The sequence below is a fragment of the Heloderma suspectum genome, chromosome 7, assembly GCF_057233095.1.
Source record: "Heloderma suspectum isolate Gila_16-S chromosome 7, 16-S_ref, whole genome shotgun sequence".
In the NCBI taxonomy this organism is placed as follows: Eukaryota; Metazoa; Chordata; class Lepidosauria; order Squamata; family Helodermatidae; genus Heloderma; species Heloderma suspectum.
In genome coordinates, this window is record NC_139464.1 from 38,157,601 (window position 1) to 38,184,760 (window position 27,160).

Consider the following 27,160-nt stretch of genomic DNA (forward strand, 5'->3'; position numbering starts at 1 on the left):
GCAGCCACAGGATCACCCTGCCAGACTCCCACCACTCCTTTACAAACGTAAGATCTGGGAAGGTGAGGAACTAAAAGAGAGGAGGGTTGGTTGGCCCTGAGCCCATTATGAGCTCACTTTGGCAGAATTGTGAGCTCAGGTTGTAATGGGCTCATGGGAGCTAAACTTGAGTTTGCTGTTACAATTTGCCAGTGCAGTTATGAATTTCAGAAGCATCACCGGTGCAAACACTTCTAAGGTGGTTGTAGTTCCAGTTATCCAGTGGAAAAAGAATACAACATATAGCTTCTTCAAATGTCCATGCATATCAGTTGGGTATGCAGAGAAAACCTTGGAAATGGGTCAGTATACCAGTATTGGAATATAATACAGATCATGGAAGATATTCAAAATTATTCAAGGGAAAGAGGAAATAAAGCCACTTCAAAGCAACATTTCAAGGATCTGGGACTGAGAATACTGCCCCCTCCCCCCTCGTGGAATATTTTCTTGTGCTTGTGAAATGGTAAGTGAAAGGGCTTGGACAACATAGTTTTAATTAGCCATGGATGTGTTTATTACACTGAATTATATTTTGGCCATTGCAGATTACTTCCCATCTAGAATACAGACTAATTGGAGGGGGTTTGGCACTGACTCCTGGGAACTGGGGTGGGTGGATCAGGTGGCACCTTTGAGGACTGTATTTAGCCTAGAAGCCTCCAGCTGCTGATCCTTTGAATATACATAGTTAGAGAGGGAGAATTCAGGCAAAGCAGTCCTTGGATCGCATTTTGTTTTACTTTACCTTCAGCTCATCAGCATCATAGAAGTCTATGCGCACTGCAGGGACCATCCATGTCTGGAAGAGGGTCGCCAGGATCTGTTTTGCAATGGCATCTGCAATGAGGTGGAAGTGAAGAGGATTCCGTCTGACAGAAAGGAAAGAGAGGGAGAGAACGTTGGTAAATGCTTCAAGCTCCATTTAGAGAAGAACCTCTTCCCCTTTACAAGCTACACTATTTTGTAATAGGTATGTGCAGCCATACAGTGAGCTAGGATATATATTTTTTTAAAAAATCCATTTTAGTTTGCCTATGGTCTAAAACCCTCTCTCTCTCATAACATCCAATTTGCTCCTTCAAAGGCTACTAATTCACTCCTACTTTGATTATTGAAAGTGCTAGTCTGGTTTGCGCTGAAGTTTCTGAATCACCTTAGCAAACTGGTGTGATGAGAATGTTTTTCTCCATGAAAGAAGGGAGAAGAATAGATGATACCACATTTGGAGGTGAGAGTTGCTTTGCAGAGTAACATGGGTAGCTACTTCTGGAGGCTGGATTCCACACTGTTCCAATAATATATGTGGAGCATAATCACATGGGTTGTTTCTCTGATGTAGTTCCCATCTCAGTCAGAAGTAATCACATCAGTCACCCAACTTGTGCTTGCTTCCAACAGTTATTGGTGCAAGATGGGATCCAGCCATAGCCAGTCCTACCATTATGCAGTGAGGCAGCTTGGGATGTTGGAGAATTCCGCCACGGATTCCAGGGAGGAACGAAGCCACTCCCGGAATCCATGGCGGAACGAAGCTACCCGCCCCACCACCCCGCGAAATGGGCCCGGAACGGAGCCTACCTTTGTCGGCCGTTCCGGTGCTCCTTGAATGGCGTCTGCAGCCGCCATTCGCGTCTTTCAAATGGCCATGATAGGCTATGTAAGTATTTACGTAGCCTATCACAGCAATAGGAAGGAACGCAAATGGAGGCCGCCGTAGCCGCCGCCATTTGTGTCCGTGTCTTTAGCCATGATAGGCTACGTATATATATACGTAGCCTATCACGGCAATAGGAAGGAATGCAAATGGCAGCCACCGTAGCTGCCGCCATTTGCGTCCGTATCTTTAGCCGTGATAGGCTATGTATATATTTACGTAGCCTATCATGGCTAAAGACACGGACGCAAATGGCAGCGGCTATGGCGGCCGCCATTTGTGTCCCTGTGCAGCCCAGCGTCCAGATGTCCGGCTGCGGGCGGCCCTGGTCGGCAGCTCTGTGGAGTTGCCACGGAGTGGAGCCGGCCGGGGAGGATTCCGGGGGAAGAGATGGAGTGCCTCCCCCTCACCGCGGATTGCCCAGTGTGGAGCCAGGTGAGTGTTTCATACATCCCTAGAGGCAGCCATCTCAGACAGCTGATTTTGGGTGTCAGGAAAGGGCAGCAATTTGGTAGTGTCAGGATTCCCTTTGCCCCTGCTGAAAACGTCAAAAGCCAAATCAAAACACAGACAAAAGGCTTGAATCCATGGCTTCTTAATCCACTTACTTCATTGGGTCATTCAGATGCAAATTGTCAGTGACTCACAGTCTACAAAGGAAATGCCTTCAGGGAGTTCAAAAGAAAGCTACAAAAGTTGCCCACTGTTTGAAGAAAAGGCAGGCTCGCTATCCTCTCTCCCTCTCTCTCATGAGGCCTCTAAGTGCAGCTGTTCACGCCAGAAAAATCGGGCAGACCGTCTAAGCTCCGCCCCTGCCATCTCTCTCTTGGCTCTGCAACTGCACCTGGCGTCTAAGAATTCAGGCTCTCCAAGCCCCACCTCTCCCTGTTCACTATCTCTCACAGGGGTGTGTGAAGAGAGGCCTTCTCCATCTAGCTGGGCCTTTGAAGCCTGAGGAGTCTGTGTCTCCATCTCTGGACAAGCCTGGGAAACTTCCTCCCCAATGTCTTGCAATTCTTCTTCAGAATCTGAGCTACTGTGCCACTCCCTGTGCTCAAGAGGCAACCCTGAGAGGTGGTTATTTAGTCATTATTGTTGTATTTTTACACAAGGGGAGAGGTGCTTGTGAGATTTTCTGCCTCAAGTACCAAAATGCTCTGACCACCTTTGGTTACTATGTGCCTTGACTTGGGGTGGGGGGTGGGGGCACCATTTGCTGTTCTGCATCAGGCAGCAAAATGTCTTGGGATGGCCTTGGATCCAGCCACACAGGAACAGTTCCCATGCCTCTATGACAACATCTGAACCTGTCCTTGATAAATTAAATAATGCACATTTTATACAGGCAAAACTCACAGATGAATTGAAATAGTTTGAGGCAATGCAATGGATTTTGCAATGCAATACCGAGGAGTGAGAAAGTCTTCTGGAAATGTACTACCTAGTGATTAATCCTTTTTATGTACAAAATCCCAAAAAGGAGGTGCATAAATGTTTCAAAATGTAACAAGCAATTCAAGGTTGATGGAACAGAGTGTTCCAGAAGCAACTCTGTATGGATGGTCATTTTGTGGCTATAATTTAGCTTCATCCAAAGAATCACTGGAATTTTAATATGGGGTTGTTTTTTTGTGGGAGGGGAGCATTATTGTGGTATGCTGTTCTTCTGGGAGTTACTTTGTGAACTTTTTTGTTAAGAAACTGCCCTGAGCCTTGGGATATAATGGAATTTTTAACATCATTTCTCACCTCACCCATGTCCTTCTTTATTTAGTGAAGGAAGACCAATCTAAGGTCTAATTCTCACAAACAGCAGATGAAGAGATAAATCTGTGTCTGAAATGTACCAATTCAGACTGCAGCTCACATGATTAAATGCCACTCTACATTTAAACAAACAAACAAACAAACAAACAAATCCTTCCACATAGAAGGCTAGATATCAGGGAGAGGTGTTCTAGCCTAGGCTTTTCCTTGTTATGCTAATTTTCTACAAACAGATAAAATGTGATGTGGCTTCTCACTGCTTTTTCTGAGAACTAGGCCTTAGTCAACAACTATGGTAGGGGTATGGTGATTTTTGGTAAAAGGAATACTGCATACTTATGTACAATTCTGCAACTTTCCCCTTTGCAGGGGGGGGGGAGCAGAAAGCGGTAAAACCCATTAACACAACAGGTGGTTCAATTAGCCTTTAGCATATTCTCAACTTTGTTTCAATCTCTTGAAAGGCACAATGCACCCTTGTTTATTTAGAATTTATAAAGTTAAATAGGTGTACTTGTCAAGTGTAATTTTTCATCCATGATGGGATGCTTTACAAGGTGTTCCATAACAAAGAGGATGTTTGGCCTGACCATATCCTTTTTTAGAAACAGGAAAAAGGGGGAAGATATGACCAATGTACTTCCTGAGTGACCTACATCATAAAAATGGTTCTAGTTCTTGTAAAGTTCACCTGGCGCTACAGGTCAGTTCAATGCCTTTATCCAGGATATTTGAATACAAATAATTGAAATACACTTTTATTTGGTTATCCCAAAGTTTCACTTTTGTTCTTTTCCCTAACGTCTGATTTGAAAGAACAACCTGGAAAGGTCAATGTGTTCCTTTTTTGGTTTCTCTTTAATGCTCTAGGACTTGATGTTTAAAACCAGGGGTGGGGAACATCAGGCCCATGGACCAAATCCAGGTCCCCTGGTGTCCCAATCCAGCCTCTGGGGTTCCCCAGATGGCCACGCCCCTTCTCATCCCACCCCCTTTCCCCCAACTAGTAATTGCTTGATAGTTTCTTGCCTTTTGTGAAGTTTTTTCCTCCATTCTAGAAGGCTGAAATGCTTCTCCTGAGGCTTAGTTATAAGAGCTTTAAGCTACGGTACACTTGGGTTTTTTTTTGTATTTTTGGCCCCAGCCCTATTGCCTTTGGCCTCACCCACTGCTGGAATGCAACCCCTGAGAACTTCTCTGAAACTGACTCCAGCTCTCAGGCTGAAAGAGGATGTTTAAAACAAACAAACAAAACAAATAAAGCCACACAAGAAAAAAGAAAAACAGGCAAGGGGAAGGAAGTAAAGAATATCCACAAGAAAAATGAGGGCCATTATAATGGCATTGGCTATAAGGAACTCATGTTTTCAGTATCCCAGATGCAAAGGTCACTTTCCAAAGTTCCACCTATCATAAGTGGGCACAGATAGCTACGTGTAAACAGGTGCTTCCCTGTTGCTTTGGTGCTCAGTGAAGCTTTTCCTGATGCTGAAATGAATGGGGCAGTTCCTTGCTGCCATGGAGCTCTGCATACACCCTGGAAGCCCCAGTTGTTTACTGAAGCCAGTGCAACAGAGCTAAGTGGGCTCAGTTTTGTTATTGCTGCTGCAAGTTCTTGTTTTTCAACAATAGCTACTATGGATAGGCAAAACTGTCAATTTCAGTTTCATTCAGTTTCTTATTTTTCGAATGTTGAGTTTGTTTCATTCCATTTCCGCATCAGTTTGCGAAATCTTTGAAAATGGTCCACATGAAAATTCTTATGCATTTTCTTGTGCATCTATCCTAATATACACATGTTTGTATGGATTTTTCCCCTAATATACACATTTTTGGAAGCAATTTCCCCTAATATAATGTATCTTTGTATGTCATTTTCACTAATATAAGCATTTTTGTATTTTTTTTTTTAAATTGGAGAACTGCATTGCAAAATTCAGAAAAGTGTCCATACTGACCTATAACTGTATTTCAGTTCACATATCAATTCAGGAAGTGCGAATTAGGTAAGTTTGCATTAACATGCGGATGGAACCAATTTCTCCCCCATCCCTAATAACCAGTATGGTTCCACAACATTCAAGTGTTTAATCAAAAACTCCATGTTTTGGACAAATATATGAAAAGTACAGTAAGAAACTCCAGCAGAGGAGATCGTTACCTTGTCATGGTGCTGGAGCTTGATGCCATGAGCTAAACCGTGAGGGGACACTCAAGACAGGAAGGTCATGGCAGAGAGGTCAGACTAAATACGATACCTGGGGAAGGTAATGGCAACCCACCCCAGTATTCTTGCCATGAAAACTTAATGGATCAGTACAACCAGAGATTTGTCGGTATACCATCGGAAGATGGGACTCCCAGGTCGGAAGATGGTCAAAATATTACTGGGGAGGAACACAGGATAAGTTCAACTAGCCCCAGATGTGATGATGCAGCTAGCTCAAAGCCGAAAGGACGGTTAGCGGCCGACAGTGCTGGTGGTGAACGACAAATCTGATGTTCTAAAGATCAACACACCATAGGAACCTGGAATGTAAGATCTATGAGCCAGGGCAAATTGGGTGTGGTTATTGGAGAGATATCAAGATTAAATATAGACATTTTGGGTGTTATTGAATTGAAATGGCCTAGAAAGGGCCACTTCACATCAGATGACCACCAGATCTACTACTGTGGACAAGAGGACCACAGAAGAAATGGAGTAGCTTTCATAATTAATAATAAAGTGGCTAAAGCAGTGCTTGGCAGGGATGTCAGAGAATTCTGCCACGGATCTCGGTGAGGCCGAATGCCAGTGCATTCGCCCCCCCGAACTCCGTGGCAGAATGGCCTGCCACCCCCCCGCGGATCCCCCCCAGGATGAGACTTACCTGGGGCAGATGTTCTGGACAGTGGCAGCTCCAGCAGTGGCTTCGGCAGAGGCTGGTCTTCCGACTGGCCGCCGCCGCCGCCATTTACAGTCTCCCCCCCCCCCCCATTCATGATAGGCTACATAAGTCTTTACATAGCCTATCACGGCTAAATTCAGGGACGCAAATGGCGGTGGCTACGGCTGCCGCCATTTGCATCCCTGCTAGCCAGCGGCCGGATGTCCGGCTGCTGGCGGAGCCAGCCGGCAGCTCTGCGGAATCCCTGTGGAGCACAGCCAGCCGGCCAGGATTCTATGGGGAGGGACGGAGCACCTCCCCCCCCCAGCGGAACCCGGCGGAGCCAGGTAAGGGGGGTTTCATACATCCCTAGTGCTTGGATACAATCCAAAAAATGACAGAATGATCTCAATTCGAATTCAGGGTAAGCCATTTAACATCACAGTGATCCAAATATAGACCCCAACCACAGATGCTGAAGAAGCAGAAGTAGATCACTTCTATGAGGATCTGCAGCACCTACTGGATAATACGCTAAAAAGAGATGTTATTTTCATTACAGGAGACTGGAATGCTAAGGTGGGTAGTTAAAGAACACCTGGAATTACAGGCAAGCATGGTCTGGGAGAACAAAATGAAGCAGGACATAGGCTGATAGAATCTTGCCAAGACAACTCACTGTGCATAACAAACACTCTCTTCCAACAACCTAAAAGACAACTTTATACATGGACTTCACCAGATGGTCGACACCGAAATCAGATTGACTACATCCTTTGTAGCCAAAGGTGGCAGACATCTATGCAGTTGGTAAAAACAAGACCTGGAGCTGACTGTAGTTCAGATCATGAACTTCTTATTGCACAATTTTGAATCAGACTGAAGAGAATAGGGAAGACCCACAGATCAGTTAGATATGAGCTCACTAATATTCCTCATGAATATGCAGTGGAGGTGAAGAATAGATTTAAGGGACTAGATTTAGTAGAGAGGGTCGCGGAAGAACTATGGACAGAAGTTCGCAACGTTGTTCAGGAGGCGGCAACAAAAAGCGTCCCAAAGAAAAAGAAAACCAAGAAGGCAAGATGGCTGTCTGCTGAGACACTGGAAGTAGCCCAAGAAAGAAGGAAAGCAAAAGGCAATAGTGAAAGGAGGAGATATGCCCAATTAAATGCAAAATTCCAGAGGTTAGCCAGAAGAGATAAGGAATTATTTTTAAACAAGCAATGCATGGGAGTGGAAGAAGATAACAGAATAGGAAGGACAAGAGACCTCTTCCAGAAAATTAGAAACATCGGAGGTAAATTCCAGGCAAAAATGGGTATGATCAAAAACAAAGATGGCAAGGACCTAACAGAAGCAGAAGAGAGCAAGAAAAGGTGGCAAGAATATACGGAAGATCTGTATAGGAAGGATAATAATATCGGGGATAGATTTGATGGTGTGGTTAGTGAGCTAGAGCCAGACATCCTGAAGAGTGAGGTTGAATGGGCCTTAAGAAGCATTGTTAATAACAAGGCAGCTGGAGACAACGGAATCCAAGCTGAACTGTTTAAAATCTTGCAAGATGATGCTTTCAAGGTGATGCATGCCATATGCAAGCAAATTTGGAAAACACAAGAATGGCCATCAGGTTGGAAAAAATCTACTTGTATCCCCATACCAAAAAAGGGGAACACTAAAGAATGTTCAAACTATTGAACAGTGGCACTTATTTCACATGCCAGTAAGGTAATGCTCAAGATCTTGCGAGGTAGACTCCAGCAATTCATGGAACGAGAATTGCCAGATGAACAAGCTGGGTTTAGAAATGGCAGAGGAACTAGAGCCCAAATTGCCAAAATCTGCTGGATAATGGAGAAAGCCAGGGAGTTTCAGAAAAACATCTATTTCTGTGTTACTGACTATTCTAAAGCCTTTGACTGTGTGGATCATCACAAATTGTGGCAAGTTCTTGATGGTATGGGGATACCAAGTCATCTTGTTTGCCTCCTGAGGAATTTGTATAACAACCAAGTAGCAACGGTAAGAACAGACCACGGAACAACGGACTGGATTAAGATTGGGAAAAGAGTACGGCAGGGTTGTATACTCTCACCCTACCTATTCAACCTGTACGCAGAACACATCATGCGACGTGCTGGGCTTGATGACTCCAAGGCTGGAGTTAAAATCGCTGGAAGAAACATTAACAATCTCAGATATGCAGATGATACCACTTGGATGGCTGAAAGCCATGACAGTAAGAAAACGAAGACAGAAGCAAAAGCTTACAGCTTAAGCTTGCCTGCCTTTAATCCTCAAACATAAAAAAAGGTCTAAACTAAAACCACATTACATTTCTGTATATCCAACTTGGAATACCTTAGGGACTTAGAGAAAACAGACTAGGCCAGGAACAAAAAAAATAAAACAACGGTTTGCCAGTTGCCGAGTGTCCTTCTGTGGGTAAGCCAAGGGAAAGATGACTTCAGCTGACTAGTGGGTATGAACTGAGCATTGTGTCATTAAACGGAAATCAGGCGTTTCACCAAGATTGTTGAAAAGAGAAAGCCATTAAGTTGGAAATGTTACATACTCTCATAGGAGAGATTAGGAAAAAAATTCACTTGAAGACAAAAAGTCAGGAGAAACAAAGTACAAAAATCGATGAATTGGAAAACATAAGTATTAAGAGAGCAATGCCCTCAGTTCCTTCCTTCAAAGAGGGGAAACAGCTAGGGATTATATGTAGCCTCTTAGAAATATACTTGCACAACAAATACTGTTAAAAACAGGAGGGGGAAAAACACAGATCAGTTAGTAAATCTGTATTGATTTATTCCAATTGAGAAGTTGATAGTATGGAGTTCTAAAAGTAGAACACAAAACAAGTTAGTAGTATTATTGTTTCCAAAAACCTGGTTCACAATATTGTTGCTGGCAATAGCCTGCCATTGGCAGAAGCATGTATGTAGACAGCTATTCCTGAATCTGACCTTGTCCCTGAATCCCTTGAATAACCAAGTGCTGCTCTCTACTCATCTAAACCAATTTTTAAAATGCAAATAAAGATTAGATCCAAGAAAAAGGAGTGATTAAAATGCCTGACTTATTTCATTTTTTTAAAACAATTCCTATTGTGTGCAGCACAACAGAACAGAACTATAGTTAAAAAAAAGATGGTTGTAAAAAGGCAACACATTTTTGTTTCATGTATCTTACGCTGCCTCGAGTAAGACCAGTTACACACTTTAAAAATAACCCTGGTTAGCCACCTCCTCACAAATAATACAAATGTCCCAGGAAAATTGTGATCTCTATAAACATGTGCTTCTTGACAAATAAGCAATACTTCTTTGATTATCAAACTAAGGTTGCAGTCCAGTACTTACTTACCTGGTAGTAAGCCCCCTGAACTCAATGGGATTGACTTCTGAGTTGACACGTATAGGATTGCACTGTAAGTGTTCTGTTGGTCATTCATTCATTTACTTTTTAATTGTTGTCTTCAAAGTGATTTAGAAACAGTGATGTAGTGGAGCCAGGGCTCATTGGGGGTGGGGTGGGGGACACAGTGCTGGCACGTTTTTTATTAGCAGGGACAATTACATCATCTGCCACCCCCCACCCGCCCAGAATTCTATGTTCTCTCTGAGCTTAGCTGCAATCTGTAAAGTATCTGGGGGAAAATTAATTTTCCTAGCAACAATATATTGTTCCTTGTTGTAATATAAAGTATTTTGGGGTGACTTGATTTTGGATGGGCAACTAAGACCCACTGGCTTTACCAAAGGCCTGCTTCTGGTGGAGATGAAAACTCCTATAACTGGCCAGCTGATATGGATCAACACAGTTGCCTGCATTTCTGGACTCTCCTTGGAGGCATGGCTATGGGGACTGTCACGATTACTGTCTGTACTTCAAAATTTACCTCTATGCCATTGTTTAGAACACAGAATGTGGGATATAGTGACACAATAAAAACACGACATTAAAGTCAGTGGTGTTTTTTTTTTAAAAAAAAAAAAATTCATTGAACAGACTGAGCAGTACTAAAACCACAGCCTCAATTAAATGGCTTAATGGAATAATGTTTCCACCCTTCCCTGAAAGGAAACAAGTGTTTGCTGTTAAGCGAGCTTCCTGGGAGGAGGGTATTCAACAGCATTGGGGCAATTACTGAAAAAGCCCTTCCTGGTGGAATCTAATCTTGCATCCACTGCTCATGATGGTACCCTGAGCAGGACCTCATTGACAGATCTTGGAGCACTGGAAGGGCAGTTCATGATATTGGAGAACATATACATCCATTGAACATATACATCCATTGCAAATTTCATGAGGAGCCAGTCATCTCCACCTGAAACAATATGGAGAGACAAAGCTTGGAAAGATATGTCTGAGAATCATTCACAGTCAGAGCTCATACTGGCATTAGGATAGATGACACACCGACCTGCATACGTACAAAGCAATTGCTTATATAGGAAGTAGCACTGCTAAACTTAAAAGTTCCAGAGGTCTTGTACAAGGCACAAATTCAGCTCAACTTGGGGCTGCGAAGGACTGATTTCATGATGTGAATATGAAGCATGTAGTAAAATGTCAACTGCAGGGAGATATCATTGGGCCTTGTGCAACTTCCCCATCTCCAAAATCACACAATTATACAAGTGACAAAACTGGTCCTCGTAGGCTCGTGTTTGATTAGTCATGCCTGTGTGAGGACCAAATAAGATGGGGCAGGCAACGTGGTAGCAGTAGGTGCCAATGCACCCTGGGCAGCTTTCTTGGTGCCTGCCAAGGTGCCTTACTCCTTTCCACTTAGTAACAACAACACATTTTATTATCGGCAGCTGGGATTGCTAAGAAATAGGTTTCTGTTGGTGCTAAAAACTGTGGGTTCAAAGGAGTTGTTTAGTGTGTTGGGACTCAGACCCCACCTCTGCCCTTTGCTCAGCTTTTTGGGTAGGTTACTTGTCCTTTGCCACAGCATCCATTTTGTGGTGGTGCCCGAGACAGTTTCTCAAATTGTCAAATGTGCCCATGGACAAAAAAGTTTGCCTTCCCCTTTAATGTGATGTATATAGGAAGCATCCTTTTAAAATTAACATGGGGACCTGTTATTTTTTGTCAGACTTCAGTAAGACCCTCCCTTGAATGAACACTGTTCAGATGACAGGGAGCTGATGAAGCATAAGAGAGGTACCTGGTAGAATCACTAGGTGGCAGTACATTATCTAAACTTTATATTAGCTTTGCTGGAGCTCAGTGGAAGAGCAGGTGCTTTGCACACAGAAGGTCCCAGCCATCTCCAGGTAGGGCTGAGAAAGACTCCTACCTGAAATCCTGGAGAGCTGCCATGTAAACAATACTGAGTTAAGATAGACAATGGTTTGACTCTGTATAAGACAGTTTTTTATGTTGCTTAATACTTTATGTTGCTTTTATGCTGAAGTTGGTAAAGCTTGATTTCCAGTTTGTATAGAACAGGAAACTGTTGTTAATTAGAGGCTTCTTGATTTGATTGCTCACAATATGAAGGGAGGAACAAAGGAGCTATAAGGCTCGACAAAAGTCTCCTTCATACCTCTGCCTACTAAGCCAAGATATGATCATCCAAACAGGGGCACTGTATCAGAAATACGAAGGGAGGAACAAAGGAGCTATAAGGCTCGGCAAAAGTCTCCTTCATACCTCTGCCTACTAAGCCAAGATATGATCATCCAAACAGGGGCACTGTATCAGAAACACATTTTGACCCTTTAAAAAAACATTAACATCGAGCATTTTAAGGTTTAGTGTAACTCAAAAGCTTACATACCACAGTGTGAATTTTGGTTAGTCCTAAGGTATTCTTTTTACATTTCCTAGTTAAGCATCCTAATTGTTGTTTTAAATGTGTTGTTCAATACTGAGTGACTATGATGTCTGCTACTTTTATTTCAAGCAAAGATGGTTTTCATTATTTTGCTAAGATTAGTTCACCAGTCCACAACCCTAAGTTGCATATTTAAGCTTTCAACAAAAAAAATTCTGCCTTTAGAATAATTTTTATTTGTTTGTTTAGATACTGCATTAACAACAGCATATTTCAAGGTGACTGCTTTGTTTGGCTTTTTGGTAAGAATGAAAATCCTAAAGGTACCTAACAAAAATAGAAAGTCTCCAGATAAAATGTTGTGGGAAATCACACACTTGCTCTTGTTTTCTAAGCCTTTCAGGATAATTAATTCATACAATTTTTATCTGGCAGAAAAAAGAAATGTTAAGATAAGAACAGCAAAAGGCTCCCATCACTTAAAAACCATAGGGGGGTTAAATATCAAGTATGCTAAGCATTAAGAAATGAAATTAGCCACCTCAAAGTGATAAGCTAATTGGGAAAGATGTTACTGGCATTCCAGGCTAATTTGTATATCCCTGAACACATGTAATGTAAATGGAGACCTGTAGGTGAGCTTCTTTGCTACACGGATATTAAAAATTATGGACAAAATCCACACAAGCCAATGAGAAGTACAGCTAAATGGTCATTCTGTGAAGGTGATTGGTGGGAGAGTCAGGACAGATAAAAGAAAGTACTTCTTCACACAGCACATAGTTAAACAGTGGAATTCACTACCACAAAATGTTGTGATGACCACCAATTTGGATGGCCTTAAAAGAGGATTAGACAAATTCATGGAGGAGAAGGCTATCAATGGCTGCTACTCCTGATGGTTGTATGTTACTTCCAGTATCAGGGGCACCATGTTGGGGGACATGAACATGAAGGTGCTATTGCACTCATGTCTTACTTGCGGGTTTTCCCACAGGCAGCTAGTTTGCCACTGTGTGAACAGAATGCTAGACTAGATGGACCCTTGGTCTGATCCAGCAGGGCTCCTCTTTTGTTTCATCCAAGAGCCAGAGCTCCATGATAGAGCACATGCTTTTACATTCAGAAGGTACTGGGGAACTTCATTCCGTGCCATCTCCAGTTGCAGATAGAAAGTGTAGCGAGGCCCTAGAAATGCACTGCCAGTCAGAATATATAGTACTTTGTTCAAAAGTGGACCAAGGCATTTCATATAAAGCTTTTCAAATTTTATGATCATGTGAATCAGATGCCCTTTACAAAAAACTAAAAAATTCTAAGGATTCAAGAAAAAGTATTATAAGCCACCAAGCTGTTGAAGGGTCAGTAGTACTGTGGAAGAGTACATGCATGAAGGTCCCAGGTTCAATCCCCGGAATCTACAGAGCACAGAAAGACTCCTGTCTTAAATACTAGAGTGTCTGTAGAACAAGTGTACAACTTTTGAGCCCTGAGGACCACATGTGATGCTGGCCAGTGTCAGGACTGGGCCCAGGCTCCCTGTGGAGTGTGAAGTTTCTGAAGATTCAGATTCAGAGGTGGAGTTAGGAGGAGAAGAGCTGGATCGGAGAGTGGGAGACGAAATTCCTCAAGAGACTCCAGGAGCCAGGGAAGAATCTTCCCAAGGGCACAACAATAAGTTGGGCCAGGTACAGATACCGATTTCCCCTTCCATAGAAAAGCAACTTCCCACAGAGGAGGAGGAGGGGCATGACCTGGCAGATGTGAGAGCCCACTGTCGCTCAAAGAGGGTGGAGCTTATGAGAGAATTGAGATGCTCTGCCAGAGTAGCCATCCACCAGAATAAACGGGGTTGAGGATCTTCCCTGAAGGAGGGGCTCCGGAAGTCCTTCGAGTTCTATGTAGGTCACCTGATGTTAGTGTAGCAGCAACTCTCCTATTCTACTGAAGTCTTCTCTATTAGAGAACTCAGGACTAGCGAATTAGGCCCCGGGGCAGTTTCCTGCAACTACTGAGTCTGTATTGTTGGAAAGACTCACTGTTAGCATAATAAGTAAGATTGGATCTCTGCCTGTCGATTGCACTGTGGGAGGACTTATAGTTCTGACAGCTTCAGGTCTGGGGACCACATGTATGCCTGCACGTACGCATATACACACATACCTCAGAGATTCTGCTACAGATTCCTCTTTCCTTGCTGGCAGCAGTCATGAAAGCATATCGAGATTGCTGGGGGAGGGAATTTGGCAGCAGGGGTCAGGATGCCTGTAGGGGACCACAATTCAGCCCTCGGTGATTGTGCACCCCTGCTGTGAACGATTTGCAGCCAGATGGAGTGGTCTGGGTCTGACCCAGTAAAGCAGCTTTATGTATTCACTTCTAAATTAATGGAATGAAGGAAAGACCTGCAATGGGTTGCAATAGCTGCAGCTCTTCATAGACTTAACGGCTCAGAGAGCTTTGGCTACTGGGAGGTATAGAAATGAAATAAATAAATGGCTGTGGATGTCTCATGAGCATTGGCAAAATGGGTTTCCTACCAGCTACTTGCAGAATAAATGGTTTTGAACCCTAAATTGTTTTCATATCACAATTATGCGATTGCTCCCTTTTCTCAGTTGAAGGTGTTGCTGAATCAACAATAATAAGCATCACAGCTAGCTACCAAAACAATCTACAGAAAGGCTACATTTCCCCCCAGGAAATGTTTAGCTACACCTTTTGAAGCAAATCTATTTCACTTGTTTGTGCTAATTATTGGTAATTTACATAATAATTGTAACAGGCAAAGTGCTTTTCACATCCTGGCAAAAACGATAATTATAATACCCATTCTGAAGATATCATTGAAACAGAGATTATGCCCGCTTGAAGCTCATAGCTAAGAAGAGACTTGGGCCTATCTAAAGCCCAGTTTGGGCATACAAGGAACCAGGGTTACAGGACTGGGAACAGGCTGTGTGATCACATGCACCATACCCCTGCCCTGTCTACTCTTGCACATACATTCCCCTGAACTTCCTTTACCTGGTTTGCTGTTTAAAATATAATAGCCCTGCTGCATTAGACCAAAGGCCTATCTAGTGCAGCATCCTGTTTCTCACAGTGGACAACAAGATGTCTTTGGGAAGCTCACAAACAGGACTTAAGGGCAAGAGCCCAATCCCACGGTTGTTCCCCAGCAACTGATTTTCAGAGGCATACTGCCTCTAATCCTGGAGACACATATAGCCATTTCTAACTCTGCTTAAAATTAGCTCAGGCATATTAGCCAATACTTGCCAATTTTGCAGTCCAACCCTGATACCTTAACTCTAGTTCAGTGATAATTCCAAACTGTGCCTAATACTTTGTCCACTGTCTCCCTCCAATATGCACAGATTTCTAACAATGAAGAACACCGATACAAAGAGATTGACGCAAGCTATCCCTAATTAAGGGAGCAATCCTATGTCCCCCAGACAGCTTCTGGGGGACATAGGATTGTGTGGTTTCTGGGTTCCAAGGTTGGAAACAGGGCTCCGACCTCAGAGCCCAGAAACCACGCTCCCTGCCCCTTCACAGCCAGCACAGTTCTGGCTACATGTCCATGCTCAGAAACAGAGTGCGGACACAAGAAAAGGGGGTGTTTTCCCAGGCACGGGGAGAGGAGGAGACCGGGCCATTGACCATACGATGTTTCCTGTGGCCGCCCCAGCCTCCTTCCCTCCTGCTCTGAAGCCCTGCTGCTAGACAGGCGAGATCACCTGTCTAGCAGAAATCCAAGCCCTACATTAGATACTTGGTAGCCTCTGAGTTCAGAAACTGCTATCTTCGTAGGATTGTACGTTAAATTACAGATTCCACTTGTGTAAGGCACATGTAACAAACCTATGGCACAGATGCTAGAAATGGCAAACAAAGTAGAGTTTTTGTGTAATATCTCGGTAGAAAAGAAAAATGTATGTATCGGACTACATACACCTGCCAAAAGAGGTTGGCCACCACTGGACTAAATGGATGGCTAATAAAATTTTAGCAAACCAAACAGTGCATGATATGTTGTCAACCACTAACCTACAACTTTGAAACTGCCAAGTTTGCCTAATATTGTATTTGCAATTGGCATCCATACGCTGTTACTCATGAAATAGAAAATTTTCCACCTCACATCACTGGTATAGTCCCCCTCAGCATTGCAACTGTATGGAGGGAAATGGCCGAATGTGAAGGATGAAACAAGTGTGAAGGATAAAACAGGTTGGGTATTATCATCACCAACCTAGGAAATATATTATTTATTAAACAAGATTTACCTGTAGACATCATAAAACATAGTTTGGGTTTGTTGGGTTCCTGCATGCCATTTTTCAACATTATGAGTGCACACAGCTTCCATTAGAAGTGAACAAAATGGAAGACTTTGGGACATTGTTCTGATTCTCTATTTCCAGTGGTAGGTTGTCTGTATTGGTGGCCTGGTTATGGAACTCCCTCACCACCCAAGAGAGTTTCTTTTGTCCCTATTGCTTTTGGTTTTTTGGAGGTCAGTTAAGAACTTACTGTGCTGACAGGCATTTGGGAAAGACATGGATTTATCCCAGACTTACCTATGTTAATAGTAAGTGCTGCTATATAATGTGTTTTTATGCTACTCACTTGTAACTAATGTTATTGTACTGATGAGGTTTTATTGCTGTTTTTAATTGCTGTTAGTTGCCCGGAGGCTGTTAAAAGAATGTGGCAGACATAAATTCAAATAAATTATATGAATTAAATGAGGAAATCTCACTTACCTGATTTGCTCATGTACTGCCTGTTAATTCAACTACTAGCAATTAAGAATGAGTGCTAACTTTTATGACCCCTCGTGGGGCTTTTTTTAAAAAAAAGAATTTTATCACTTTAAAAACAACAACAACAAAGAGACAATAAAACTTCTGAAATAAATAACGGACACCTGGAGAAAACTCCATTGCAATATTACATAGCAACCTTTCTTAAAATGGAAGAAAATCAGTTGGACTTTGACAAAAAATCAAAATCAAAGATGGCCTTTGTAAGCATACAGATTCATGACTGAGTTTCCTCTACAAAGTTTGAGTTTTTAATTTTTCAAACAAAACCTCTTTTTTCTGTGATGCTACAAAAAAACCTCTGGAAACTGACCTGTCTGCAAAGAAAATATATGCCATGAGGATCTGAATTTGGCATAGATGAGCAAACTCTGAAATGAAACAATTCATTATGCCATCACTCTGTCTCATTCATGGAATTTTACAGAGGGTCCAGATGATGATGTCTTCCACTCCTGTGTTTTCTCATTGCTTCTACTATCTTTTTTCTTAGTGCAGAAAATCCATTAAAGAGGAAAAGATGAAATAGCTGCCTGATCTCTTCTAAATGGTAGTACCTCCATATGGAAGCATGCTTTGTTTCCAGTGGCAATCCCTGAGGAGGGAAGGGGGGAAAAAACCCACCTTCCTTATTCCTCACTCTCTGCTGCTGCTGCTGTTGTAGCCATCCCTAAATGCAGGTATGTAAAAGGTAGGATGGGAAGGGTGTTGTGGGTGCTGACAGGAATGAGGGAGGTCCATTTCCCCAATCTCTTGGATTAGCTCAGGAAATTAATTGTTAAGTAAATAAATAGGAAAATGCAAAGTACACAGTTTTCTCCATAGTTCCATATCCCACAGCTAAATCAACACTGAAGGAGTTCTACTGCAAAAAGATGATGATAATAATAATAATAATAATAATAATAATAATCACGAAGAAGAAGAAGAAGAAGAAGAAGAAGAAGAAGAAGAAGAGCTTCTTCTAAAAAGTACACCAAGTGGCATATAACAATATAATATTAATAAATAAAACCGCAAGTACAGCAAACAATTTCTAAAAGCAATTTCAAGAGGCCTTCCTTGCATGACCAGCCATGGTTTGTTGACCTCCACTTCGTTGGGATTTGTCTTTTTTAAAAATGTTTTAACTTTTTAAAACTCTTTTAGCAATTGTTTTATTCTTATCACGTTGTTCACCGCTCCGAAATCTTCTGATGAGGAGCGTATATAAATATTGTAAATAAAATAAATAAATAAATAAATAAATAAAAGCAATTAACAAAACACAGCCATCACTTAAAGCAAGACATAGACCTAGCAGCAAAAGTTAAAGTTGTTATACATTAAAACCAGCAACAATAAAACTAGGTGTTACATATTAAAATAAAATAATTGAAATAGAAGTGTCTTCCATTCCTGGCAAAAGACATGCTGAGGGAACCTGCTGATTTTCAGCTGGGAGGGCATTTCATAGTCACAGTGCTGCCACAGTGAAGGTCCCGTCTCTCACACTTGCTTCACTGAATCTCCTCGAATGGCCCCAAGAGCAATGCCTCCGACATGGATTTTAATTCCTGGGCAGGCCTATTTGGCCTGGAGAAGAGAAGATTAAGGGGAGACATGATCGCAGCCTTTGGATATCTGTAATACTTTCATGCAGGAGATGGAACAGATTTGTTCTCATTTGCTGCAGAGGTCAGGACTAGAACCAATGGGTGGAAATTGCAGGGGAAGACATTCTGGCTAAACATCAGGAGAAACGTCCTAGCTGTCTGACAGTGGAACAGACTGCTTTGCAAGGTAGCCTTTAGTTTTAATGTTGCTGGCTATTACAGAAGAGGCATCATGACACAATGGTTAAGCATTTCAGCCTTCCTACCCACCATTACAGACATAATTAACAATGAACAAATACATGTATTCTAATCAGACCCCAGATGTCTACAATCATATTGAAATTAATATTAAAAAATAACACAGACAAGGATATGTTCAGTGTTTGCAGCACCAAGGATTATATTTGCTTTCTGATGGAGTAAAGTGTCGGACATAAAAGGTGAATATGAATGAGGTGGAAATAACCAAAAAGAAAAAGAAAAAAAGAGAAACTATTACGGAATAAATCAAATGTAAATCTGAATCTCTGTGACTCTTATTCCCTGACAAAGAACTGTAAAAGGTGCACCTTAAGTGTAAACAGTTTGGAACTAAGTGCAGCCCTCAATATCAAAAATGATGGAAGGATTCTTTATTCTTCATTAGTGTTATTTATATACCACTTAATATAATAAAATCCCTAAGCAGTTCACATGTACATACGAAAAATCACATTTAACATACATTAATAAAAACAATCCCAACTACAGTAACAGTACACAGCGGTGCAAGGAGCAGTAAGAGGGCGAAGCATATGATTAACTGCAATTAATCATGAACAAGTGCATTTTCTGGGTGAACAAGTGCATTTTCAGGGGGTGTTTGAAACATGCCACATTTTCTGGCTCCCAAACTGCATGGGGGAAGCTTTGCCAGAGGGCGGGTGGTATAATTGAGAAGGCCCACCTCCAAGGTATTATGTGGCGACATTCTGTTGGTTGTGGAATGACCAGCAAGGCCTCCTCTGAAGATCTTAAATGTCGGCTGGGTATATATAAGGGAAAGCGGTCTGCTAGATATCCTGGTCCCAAGTTGTTTAGGGCTTTGAACTGTGGTGCTGGAGAAGACTCTTACGAGTCCCCTGGACTGCAAGGAGGTCAAATCAGTCGATCCTAAAGGAAATCAACCCTGAGTGCTCATTGGAAGGACAGATACTGAAGCTGAAGCTCCAATATTTTGGCCACCTAATGCGAAGAGAAAACTCCCTGGAAAAGACCCTGATGCTGGGAAAGACTGAAGGCAAAAGGAGAAGGGGACAGCAGAGGATGAGATGGCTAGATAGCATCACCGATGCAATGCATATGAACTTGAGCACGCTCCGGGAGAGAGCGCAGGACAGGAAGGCCTGGCGTGCTATGGTCCATGGGGTCACGAAGAGTCGGGCACGACTTAACGACTGAACAACAACAACAATGAAATTTGTCAGTCCTTGCTGGCTGACTGCATCTGGCAGGCAACGGCTGCAATAACTCACTGGCTGATAAGCAGAATCGTAAACCTGTCCAAGGCCAGGAAAGGAGGAGGGATGCCCAGAGCTGGGAACTTTACCGGTTCAAACAAAGATGAGACGGCGTGGCACAGAGAAGTCGTTTTTCCAGCCCAGAGTCAAAACACCAGGGGTTCAAGAGCAAGGCTGCAGTTCAGGTTTGGAGTTGAAGGCGAGGCCGATGAGATCCAGCGTGTGGATACAATATGGTTCTCCAGCAGTTTTGCTCCTGCCTGCTTCCTGCTTTAATTGCAGCGTCCTGGAGCAGCTGCTGGCAATCGGTCCTCTGGCTTCTGGGAGCCTCGCCATCTTAAACGGAGCCTCCGTTGTTCTTTTACATGAAGCCGCCTTCGCTCTTCTGGGGTCAGTGGAACGTCACCTTCTGAATCCTCCAGAGAGGCTGCAGCAGGGCCTGGATCATCAACAGGTGGTGAGGGGCCTCAAGCTACTTCTGTGCTAGTCCCTTCCTCCAGGTCTGGAGCCTGCCATTCTCCTTCATCCTCTGAGGAGGCATGACAGACAATAACGTAAGCTTGAACATGGCTTGGTAGCTAATGGGCAGCCCGTGCAGTTCTTTTAACAGAGATGTTATGTGAACATAACTGGGCATCCCACTGAGCACCCTAACTACTACATTCTGTACTAGCTGCAGCTTCTGAACCAGGCATAAAGGCAGCCCCACACAGAGTGCATTACAGTAGTCTAATCGTGAGGATATCAGTCCATCTATCTCTTTGGCTAGGCTGTCCCTATCCAGGAAGGGGAATAGTTGGTGCACCAACCGTAATGGGTGCTCTGGGCCACTGAGAATAACCTGGGCCTCCAATGACAAAGATGGATCCAGGGACACCTCCAAACAACATTCCTGCTCCTTCAGAGGGAGTGCAACCCCATCCAGGACAGGCAAACACCCCAATTCCTGGACTTGGGAACTGCCTATCTGTCTTATCAGGATTCAGGGTCGGTTTATTAGCCTTCATTCAAGCCATAATTGCATCCAGGCACCAGTTCAAAATGTGCATGGCCTGTCCCAATTCAGATGTCACAGAGAAATAGAACTGGGTGTCATTAGCATACCGGTGAAACCTTGCCCCAAATCTAATGACCGCTCCCAATGACTTTATATAGATAGTAAATAACACTGGGGACAAGATAGTGCCCAGTGGCACCCCACAGTTCAAATGCCATGGGGCCAACACACAGTCACTTAAAGCTAGAAATGAGTTAACCCTTTCTGGTTCTTGCTAAGACTTCTTGATGCATTTACAGCGTAATTCTATATATGTCTTGCCAGATGCAAATCCCACTGAGTGGGTGTAGCACTGCAGCCTTATCAACTCTATACACAGCCTGCAACCTAACTTCACATCCAGCCAAACCAGGCCATCTAGTCCCCCTAGGGTACTCCGAAGAGCTTTGGCATTTACCCCAGGAGCTAGATTCTCATGTCCACAAAGGCAGATACGGTCTTACAGGGACATTAGCATTTTTAAGGAAGTTCGAACATGCATTCTCACTCAGTCAGTTCAGGGGTGGGGGACCCATTTGGATGGTCTGCCCAAGGAGACTGATGGAATCCAATGGATTTCTGAACCTCTTGGAGATTTTCCAATGGAGAGAGCTGCTGATCCAGCCGAAACTGTAGCCTCATTGTGGAACGAGATGCGGAGGGACATCGACTTGATTTCTTCTGTGTGCTCTCTCCGGCACTGTAGTGCCTGCTCTGTTCCTTCATATACTGGAGAGCTGTGGACAATGAAACAGGCTGGACATTGGCTAGAATGCATACAGTGTAAGACTCAACGTGAAGACGATTGAGCATGCTCTAGAGCATGTAACGTACCTATTGCACAGCAATATGGGCAGCAAAGAAGGCTTACTTTGCTGCCTGAATGGCATCCTCGACTACTCATCCAGCAGAACTCTTTTGGGTTGTCTGGGGGCTGTTAGCCCTCTCTCCAGTGAATGGAGCCCTGGTCCCCTCAAGAATCTGCTGTGACCTTTTTGCATCGCACTTTGAGGACAAAATTGCTTGTTTCAGCAGCAAACTTGACATTGTTGTTAGCACAGCTCCAGTCGAGGTGTCTGATGCCACCATTTCCCAATTTTGTGGGACCAGTTCCAGTTGCTGCGGCCTGATGATGTGGACAAGGTGCTTGTAGGAGTGTGACCAACCATGTGCCCCCTTGACCCTTACCCTTCTATAGCTAATAAAAACTATCCAAGGAAGTATGACCAGGTGGGGCCAGGGAGTGGTAAATGCATCTTTGCATGAAGGGCTGGTTCCTGCTGTCCTTAAGGAGGCAGTAGTGCAACCACTCCTGAAGAAAACCACTCTGGATCCAATGATATTTGACAACTACTACCCAGCTGCAAATACTCTTTTCTTAGAGAATGCCATAAAAAGCAACTGCAGGCACTCTTGGAGGATAATGATTATCTAGATCCATTCCAGTCTGAGTTTCAACCTGGTTACAGGACCAAATCAGCTTTGGTCACCCTGATGGATGACCTTTATCGGGAGAGGGACACGGGGAGTGCAATCCTGTTCATCCTGCTTGATCTCTCATCAGCAACCATGGTATCCTCCTGCATGGACTCTGTGGGCTGGGCATTGGAAGCACTATGTTACAGTGGTTCCGGTCTTACCTGCGGGGTTGATTTCAGAGAGTAAAATTGGGTGACCATTCCTCAGCCCCTTAGAAATTGAGCTATATAGGGTTCTGCAGGGTACTGTCAGGGGCTCCTTGGAGGCCTCTCTCAGTCTAATCCAGTAGCCAAGTCCAGACACTGACAAAGGGATTCTTTTCAAAGCTTTATTCCTCTTTTACAACTTAACAACTCTACTGTTAGCAACTAGATATGAGCAGCAGAGTACCTATGCCCTACGTTGGAACAGTTGGTCCCCGTTTGAAAGGAAATTACTGGCAGACCCCTGAACTTAAGGACTAGGGAGAGTCCCTCCCCCCTTTCCCTTGGATCCTCTGGGCGCAGCCATTGTTTGTGCGCCAACCGGGCACTACGCCTCCTTTCTGCGCCCTCCATTTGGCGCCGCTCTCTGCATCGGTGTCGCGCGTCCATAGAGTCTGCTTCCCATGCTCTGTCACTCCCTGGACTGCTATCTAAGCTAGGAATGCTGGTGGGACGAATCTCCGTCAGCTGTTGGCCCTGGGAAAGAGGAGCGCGCTCCTCTCCCAGGAGCGACTGCTCTTCCTCAGAATCAGAACTACTCTGGGATTCTATGGGCTCAGTGTCCACCCTGACATCATCCCCGCTCCCATGAGCCCCCCCCTCATGCTCCTCCCCTGGGGCCCCGGGTTTGTGGGGGTACAGCTGGTGGAAGCGCCTCAGCAGCAACGGAGCATGCACATTTTCCGCGGGTTCCCAAGATCGCTCATCACGCCCGTACCCCTTCCAGTCCACCAGATATTGCAAGTGGCCACGAGAAAGGTGGGAGTCCAGAATCTCCGCGACCTCAAACTCCTCCACCAGCACTGGCAGCGGGGGGGGGGGGAGCCGACTATCTATCTGAAGGCAGGTCTGGATGAGGTCCTCCAAAGTAGGCGGGCTGGGCATGCGCGCCAACTCATCTAAGATCTCGTTGTTCAAACCATCCAAAAACTGAGCCACTAGCGCGGCATCATTCCACTGTAAATCCTGCATCAGCAAGCAAAAGGTTGTCGCGTAGCTGGAAACTGAGTCCTTGCCCTGCCGGAGGCGGCGAATCTCCCGAGAAGCCGTCTGCGTGCGCAGGGGGTCACCGAAAAAACATGCCATGGCTGTCATGAAACCTTGATAGTCCACGAGCAGGGGGTCATTAGCGAGCAGGAGCCCCGAAGCCCATTTAGCTGCCCTGCCTGACAGTAGGTTAATGATGAAACCCACACGAACCTGTTCCGTCTGGAAATCCTCAGGCCTAAGACGCATGTACAGCTCTGATTGGGCCCTGAAAATCTGAAAAAGTCCTTTCTCACCAGAAAACTTCTCTGGCAAAGCCACCAGGCACTTGCGGCGGGGGGGAATCGGAGGTGGAGGGGGTTGAACCGCAGCCTGTAGATTCTGCACGGCAGCCGTCAGTTGAGCCATCTGATCACAGAGCATCTGGTTCTCTTGCGCTAGAGCTTGCACCGCTGGCTCCCCGGCACCCTCCATAAGGCAATAGGAGAAGAGAGAGAGAGAGGGAAAAAAAAGAGGAACGGGGACCAAGCTGTCAGGGGCTCCTTGGAGGCCTCTCTCAGTCTAATCCAGTAGCCAAGTCCAGACAGAGACAAATGGATTCTTTTCAAAGCTTTATTCCTCTTTTACAACTTAACAACTCTCCGTCAGCTGTTGGCCCTGGGAAAGAGGAGCGCGCTCCTCTCCCAGGAGCGACTGCTCTTCCTCAGAATCAGAACTACTCTGGGATTCTATGGGCTCAGTGTCCACCCTGACAGGTACCATATTGCCCCAGTATTGTTCAACATCTATATGAAGCCACTGGGGGCAGTCATTAGGGGCTTTGGAGCCAAGTGCCATCAGGATGCTGATGACACACAGCTCTATCTCCCTGTGACATCTGAATCAGGTGAGACTGTGTACATCCTGGATCACAAGCTAGACTCAGTGATGGGCTGGATGAGAGCCAATAAACAGAAGCTGAATCCTGGCAAGACGGAAGCTCTTTGAGTGTCTGGTTTCTAGGTCGCACTGGAGATAGGCTCATAGCCTGTTCTGGATGGGGTTGCACTCCCTTTGAAAGATCAGGTCCGTCGTCTGGGGGTACTCCTAGATCCATTACTGTTGCTGGAGGCCCAAGTGTCCATGGCAGCTCGGAGTGCCTTTTACCAGCTTCAACTGGTATGCCAGCTATGGCCTCTTCTGGACAGGGATAGCTTGGCCACGGTGGTACAGGCACTAATAACCTCAAGACTGGATTATTGCAATGTGCTCTGTGTAGGGCTGCCTTTCAGGCTGCTCCAGAAGCTGGAGCTAGTACAGAATGCAGCAGCTCGGCTGTTCTTGGGAGCTGTCTGTTTTCAGCATGCTGAGGGAACTGCACTGAGGGAACTGCACTGGCTGCCTATTTGCTACTGGGCAAGGTTTAAGGTTTTGGCGCTAGTGTATAAAGCCCTAAACAACTTGGGACCAGGATACCTGAGAGAGCGCCTTCCCCTTTATCAACATTCTTCGGCACTGAGGTCATCAGAGGGCATGCTCCTGGGGTTCCACATGGACCTATGGTTTGACTGGAGTCTACCTGGAGAAGAGCCTTCAGAGTCATGACTCTTTCTGTGGAACTCTCTGCCTCTGGAGGTCAAGCAGGCACCAACATTGTGGTGTTTTTCTCATCTGCTGAAGTCATCTTTATTTCAAGAAGCCTTACTTGATTGACCAGCCACAGTTTTTATTGGTATTCTGTTTTTAAAAATGTTTAATATATGGTTTTATTCTTTCTATGTTTTAATATGGTATTTTATTCTTTTTATCATTTATTGTTCACTGCTCTGAAATCCATTTAGATGTGGAGTGGTATATAAATGGTGTAAATAAAGTCATTTACCTAAGGCAGCAAAATGTTTTGAGGAGGCCATGATGCATGGAACTTTCATATAACTTCATACTATGCTTCAAAGAAGACCATTTACAGATTCAGTTAAGAGTGATCAAGTTACCTTATGGAGTGATGAGGTACTATGTGATGTGTATGCATGTGCAAATGAGAAGAATCACAAGGTCAGGATGATGGTCAAGTACTGGGCAATGTATGTAGCAAGACAACAGGAGAAGGCATATCTCAATTAGAGAAGAGAACACATCAGGAGGGCAGGAAAACAGTCTGGGTAGAACTCTGCAGAAGTGGAACTGGAAAGAATCCAATCCCACCCCTTACAGAAAATTATGCATCACAAGATGAAACATTTTCTTCAGCAGTACGAGTGGGACTATGGAGACGTTCATCTCAGGGAACCCAGGAACTCTAATTCTTGGAAGTGGAGCTGCAGAGTATATTGTGGACTAGAAAGGAAATACTGAATGTGTCTCTGTATATCCAAGTATAGCGCAGACATATACACACAGGATGGGATAGCCCGACTGGTAATCCATTTGAAAGATAAAAGCAAGCAAACAAAAGCAGAGGATGGGTTGATGCAGTGTTATGCAGTGTGAAAACCTATTCTGAGTGACACACATAATAATCCTATCCTAGTTTGTTTTGGAAAAATATCTGCATCAGAAATTCCCACTTCAGAGGTCTGAGACTGATCAGTGTTGTTCAAGCTTCCATCTATGCAGCAATGCCAATGAATATTTATTGCAGCTTGCAAGCACTCGAGTGCTATTCTGCTCCTCCCGCTCAATTGTGTCAAACTGACTTAAAAGCACTCAGGTTTTCTACAGAATTGGCACATATGTTTGCACATCTAGAGATACTAAGCTCTTTTTCATCTGAGACATCAAGTGCAGTTTTGAAGCATTCTATTGGGACAAAGCAAAACAAAAATGTAGCCGTCATCTTCTAGCTTCTCCCATCTCCATGCATTCCCTACAGCAACCTTCCCCAACCTGGTACCCTCCAAATGCTTTGGGCTACAACTCCCACCTCCCTTACCACTGGCCATGCTGTCTGGGAATTATGGGAGTTGTAGTCCAACACATCTGGAGTCCAAAACAAACCAGGTTTGGGAAGGCTGCTCTAGAACTCCGATGAGCAAAAAGGTTTAGAATCTACCCCAGGATCTGAATTATAAGAATAATAATTCTAGACAGATTTGTGATTTTAAAGATTGTAGCATAGAATATTTTTGCTCTATGAAGGTGAATACAGATTACTACTTGTGCAGCCCCTGTGTAGTGGACTCCCCCATAGTGTTTGGTGTTTTTTGTATGTTTCAAAAATGTGGCAACATAGGCACAGTCAATTATGCAGGGAGTCCTTCAGACGCCCCGTTTTCAGGAGGACTCTACTATACACTTAGCCACAAATGTTTCTATGTGATGCAGAAAAAGATGGTCATCTGAATACCTCTCAAGATAGATCACAATCTTAAAAACACAAAGCAACACTCCATCTGATAGGAAAAAACC

At 44.0% G+C, this 27,160-nt stretch overlaps 1 protein-coding gene across 1 annotated transcript in view; it reads right to left on the reverse strand.

The window, feature by feature from the left end:
* The window catches only part of LARGE1 (LARGE xylosyl- and glucuronyltransferase 1), a 522,810-nt gene that overhangs the window by 217,289 nt on the left and 278,361 nt on the right, over positions 1–27,160 (reverse strand). The window contains exon 5 of the mRNA XM_084809690.1: positions 788–911. Coding sequence (XP_084665816.1) covers positions 788–911 — 124 coding nt within the window. The remainder of the gene's footprint in view (positions 1–787; positions 912–27,160) is intronic.